The sequence below is a fragment of the Oryzias melastigma genome, unplaced genomic scaffold (assembly GCF_002922805.2).
Source record: "Oryzias melastigma strain HK-1 unplaced genomic scaffold, ASM292280v2 sc00426, whole genome shotgun sequence".
NCBI lineage: Eukaryota > Metazoa > Chordata > Actinopteri > Beloniformes > Adrianichthyidae > Oryzias > Oryzias melastigma.
In genome coordinates, this window is record NW_023417022.1 from 5,315 (window position 1) to 10,130 (window position 4,816).

The following is a 4,816-nucleotide window of genomic DNA, read 5'->3' on the forward strand; positions in this document are numbered from 1 at the left end:
GATGACCAGAGTTTTTGGCTCAGCAGGTGCGTCGCTGAGGGGAGCAAACCTGTTACACACACCGAGCTCCGAGTGCTCCAAGTCCTTGCGATTAGCTCTATGCTTCCTCCCCACCAGAACAAACTCATTTTGGGGATTCCCCAATTGATGTGAAGGTGCTGAGATGCTAAATTAGGCTTACTAGCACGGCTAGCGCTACAAGTAGTGACCTGGCTAGCTGGCTTAGCTTCCATTGAGCTCAGCTGCACTTCCAGCTGTTCAAGCCTGGCCAGCAAGTCTGAAATGAGACAACAATTAACACAGATTCCATTATCCTCACTAAATGAGGAAAGATCTCAACTAAACATATGACACACGGGGCAGGAAAGAGGGGTGAAAGCAGAAGAGGTAGAAGCTATCACACTACGATAATCACTGGTTCACGCTCACCAGAAATGGCGTCTGGCGTAGTAAGCCTCTGAGACCCCCTTTATGAAGGATCAAGGAGGCACCAGTACCAAAAAGTCCTCTCAACACCAGCAGCTCAAATCCATGTTTCCCAGAATGGCGTACAGAGTCTCTCCGAAAACAACACTCAGTTCTCAACGTTCTGCAGGTGTCTTCCTGCTGCATTCATGCTTGTGCTCCAACATCCCCTGCATTAGCATGTTCTCATTGGCTGGAAGCACCTGAACCAGGTAATCCAGTAGGGCTTGGAAATCTGGAAGTCATGCAGACACTGCAGCCCTCAAGGTCTGGAGTTGCCTATCCCTGATCATAAGAACCATCATTTGATGTGGATGCAGTGGAGTAAATCAAACTTTACTTATTTTACTTATTTAACTCTGTTAGTTATTCCTGTCTGCTTAACAGGACTTGTGACATCTCAAAAGAAAACGGTTTGTTAAATCAGAAAAATTTCCTTCTAATCCCCTTTGTGTCACCACCGGTGTACCACAGGGCTCTATCATTGGATGCTCTCTTTTCTCCATATATTTTAATTACATAGGTCAAGTCCACTAAAGATGAACACATGCACTAGTTTTTCCAGGTCCTGCTTAGACATCAGATCTTTAATCCCTGAGATATTTTTGAGATGATAACAGGCTGATTTGAAAAACAAGATGCTCCATGAACAAAAAACTCAAACTCAATAGAGCTTCAGAATACACTTTTATTCTGGAAAATATCTGTGAATATTACTCATGGATATACTGAATTACAAAAGAGATTTCTCTTGTTCGTGATAAAAACAATGTGGATTTCTTATTCAATCAAAAATGTAAAACTTTGCTTAGACTGAAGCAGATTTTTACTGTAAAGATAAACTAACACAAGGTCAAGCTGGTTTGGTGAAGCCTTCAGTAAATGTTTTTGGATTTGAACCTGCTTCTAGGAGGACCTCCTCTGGGTTTTGCCTGGGAAGATGCTGATCTTCCTCGTGGGCAGCAGGGACTTGTGCAGGTATTCTCTGAACATCTTGTCTCTTAAGCCGTAAACGATGGGGCTGATGAGTCTGGGCAGAATCTGGATCAGGACGGAGATGACGTAGCGAATGTCCAGAATGTCTTTGGGGAACAGACTGCTCAGACCCTGGATGGAGATGCTGTGGATGTAGCTCAGCATGCACAGCAGCAGCTGGAAGCCGTGCAGCAGAACCGTGTTCCTGGCTTTCCTGGCGTTGGCAGAAGCTGCCTGAGCTGCAAAAAGGATCCTGAAATAAGCGTAGAAGAGAGTCAGCCAAACAATCACCAGATACGCAATGTTGGAAACTTCCTTTTTCTTTGAGAGGGCCGGGTTTGTGAAAATGTTTGCCCACAAACAGAAAATGCTGGAGCCGAAATACTCCACGGGGTTTGTGGCCATGACGACGAAGACATCCGGCAGTACGGTCAGCATGCTGAGGAACCACACGGCTCCGATCACAAAGTACGTCTTCCTGACTGTGCAAACCTGAGCGTAACGGAGTGGGAAGCACACGGCCAGGTAGCACTCCAGAGCCATGGCGGCCAGTGTCAGCGGGTTGTTGAGATTGGAAGAGACCGCGATGATCAGCAGAAAAAGGCAAAAGGAGACATTGAGGGTGAAAACCACATAACTGATGAGCTGGAGGATGAGGAACAAAGCCAGCATGATGATGTCATTGATGACCAGATGGATGTAGAGGATGTATCGAGGATTTGTGAAGAAAACCTGCAGGAGACGAGGCAAAAGAGAATAAAAAAACTGATCCTGAGGGTCTTCCGTTTCTGACTCTGCTCAAAGCAGCACCTGGTGGCTTCTGAAGGTTTGCACCAGAGCACTGTTGAACAGGATGATGGAGACAGAAATAACCACAGTGAAGACATTCTTGGTGATGGCGATGTGACGAGGGTCCCGAGTGACGGTGGTGGTGGTGAGGTTCATGCCGGCGTACAGACAGTGCACGAGTCACCCTGCATGATCTATGAAGAAGTCTGGAGGTCAGGAAGAAAGGTGGAAAGCATGTCTGGTAACAATAAAAAGCAGCAACATTTCTATAAGAAATCAAATATCCGTCCTGTGGATCTAAGACAAGATCTGGAAACTAGAAACTGAAGAATTCCTCATGAAAATAAAACTGCAGAAACTGTAAGATTTTTCTTCACAGCAAAAACAGTAGAACTCTGTAAACTGAAGGCAGTTAAAGTGTCTGCAGACCACCTGCTGTCTGTGTCTGCAGAGCTACTGACTCACCTGGTGAAGCTCAGGCAGGTAAACAGAAACGTCTGCCTGAAATGTCTCCTTATATATCTGATGATGGTAAACGCTCAGGATGAGTGTGTGTGTGTGATGAGTGTGTGTGGGGTGTGTCCATGTTTGTTTGTGCATGTGTGTGAGTGGAGGTAACAGAAAGCTCTCGTTTCTACAGGAACTTTGCTCGTCTGTTTTAAACATTTAAATTAGAGCTTGGTGATATGGCCCAAAAATCAAATCCACGATTTTTTCATTTCAAATTTGATTTTTAATTTTAATTGATCTTTTTCTTTTGTTTACTTTCTTTAACAAAAGTTACAAATGACAAAATATTTTTGACAAATATTTTATTCAAACATTTTCTTTGGAAATTGACTCAAAGGCAAAGTACAACTAAATACAAGCCCTACAAATGTTTGTAGAAGAAAACAGCAGGTGTTTTGTGACCTACTCCTAGCTTTACCCTTGTTCTATCCTAGGCATGTTTACATTAAAAGTGTGGTCATCTGGACCCCACAAAACAGCACCCTGAACTGTTTTTTTTTTCAAGGATTTTTTTTTTTATCTTCACTGGTTTCCGTGGCAGACATAAAATCCTGTCCACCTTTGTCATGAGAGGGATCACACACCAATATAAGGGTGGGGTCATCTGGACCCCATAAGAGAGCACAAGGGGTCCTCATCATATAAAGAGATATACTACACTCATTCAGCAGAACAGTCTTCAAACTGGTTTTGCTGTGGTTAATGCTCCAAGTCTGAAGTCACAACCAGTGACCAAAATCTAGTTTTTCACTCACCAGCCAAGTTAGTCAGTAGATAAACGAACGAGAAGAAACAGAAGGAGCTTGTTAGCATCAGCAGCTAGTATCGTAGCATGCTAGTGTGGCACTGAGTGATTAAAACAGACATATAATATACCCCAACCCCCCCATTTATTTTTAGTCTGAAACGAGTAGTAAAACTAGTCTTATACATATCTAAATATATTCTGTGTTAAAAAGGGTCTTTTCTTTAGTACTTAGTTTCACCAGCAGAGGGCGCTTGGCGCTTTGGCCATCAGTAGTTGACGCCGGAAGGAGGAGCTCAGTCACTACGTGATGAGCGAGTCAGCAGAACGTGACCAAGCGGGCAGCAGTTAATGATTGTTTTATTGTTTATTTTCCAGGTAAGCTGGTTGAAACCAACACACAAATGATATGTGATGGTTATAATGTGTTTTAAGTCATTTTCAGAGTAGACTAAGTTGAGGAAAGGCGCTGTTTAACTGGTTAGAATGAGTCAGACACCACGTTGTGTTACTAAGATGGCGGACGTGAATCGGTGGCGGCGGTAACACATCTGATGAATGTTTGAATGCAGTTTAAGCTAATAGGTATTAAGATGAGCTATGTTCTCAGAGATAACATGTAAAATGTTTGCTATTTCATTAATGTGAAATACAGTACAAAAAGTGTAAAATAAATTAATTTAAAATATGTTTTTCAAGCTGATACATTTCATACTAGAAATTCATAAGAGGTAAAGATAATTATGAAAATGATGTAGAACAGTAAAATACAGATAAGCAAGGTTACTGGAGTGTTTGCTAATGGAGGGTAAAATGCATTTTTTTGTAATTTGTTAATTCACAGAAGTTATGTCAAATGTAAAACTATATGTAATTGTGAAAGCAGTTGAAGCCAGAAGGAGGAGCTCAGTCACTGCGTGATGAGTCAGCAGAACGTGAACAAGCGTGTGGCAGTTATTGATTGTTTTATTGTTTATTTTCCAGTGTTTCAAACATTAAATATGTTGCAACGAGAGTCAGTTGGTCCATCATTCTGAGAGATGAAACACTAATATAACATCAGTGTGTAACAATAGACTGTAAAAATAATGGACTGAGCGAGCAATGAGGTCCCCCATTGGAAATGCATTACTTCCTCTCCTCGGGAAAGTAGGCCACCGCTTTCACCGTCAATTCCTGAAACGGATACCGCTATTTGCAACCCATCTACAGAGATTGGTCTGAGTCATAGCTGAGTCATGGATTCTACAGGAAGTACTGTCGCCAATCAGGAGTGAGTTTATTGCAACCGTCCGCCTCTTTCCACGCCTCAACCACGAGACCGCGGATGTA

At 42.6% G+C, this 4,816-nt stretch overlaps 1 protein-coding gene across 2 annotated transcripts; it reads right to left on the reverse strand.

Annotated features, from left to right (window-relative positions):
- Positions 1-1,221: 1,221 nt before the first annotated feature.
- Positions 1,222-4,020, reverse strand: LOC112141333 (odorant receptor 131-2). 2 transcript variants are annotated; one of them, XM_024264441.2, is made up of 3 exons: positions 3,495-4,020; positions 2,251-2,435; positions 1,222-2,172 (listed from the first exon to the last, which is right to left on the reverse strand). In XM_024264441.2, the coding sequence occupies exons 2-3, from the start codon at positions 2,383-2,385 to the stop codon at positions 1,372-1,374; spliced, it is 936 nt and encodes a 311-aa protein (XP_024120209.1). In that variant the 5' UTR covers positions 2,386-2,435; positions 3,495-4,020; the 3' UTR covers positions 1,222-1,371. The 2 variants fall into 2 exon arrangements, with proteins under 2 accessions (XP_024120209.1, XP_024120210.1); XM_024264442.2 differs by lacking the exon at positions 3,495-4,020 and having other exon boundaries at positions 2,251-3,275.
- Positions 4,021-4,816: the final 796 nt, after the last annotated feature.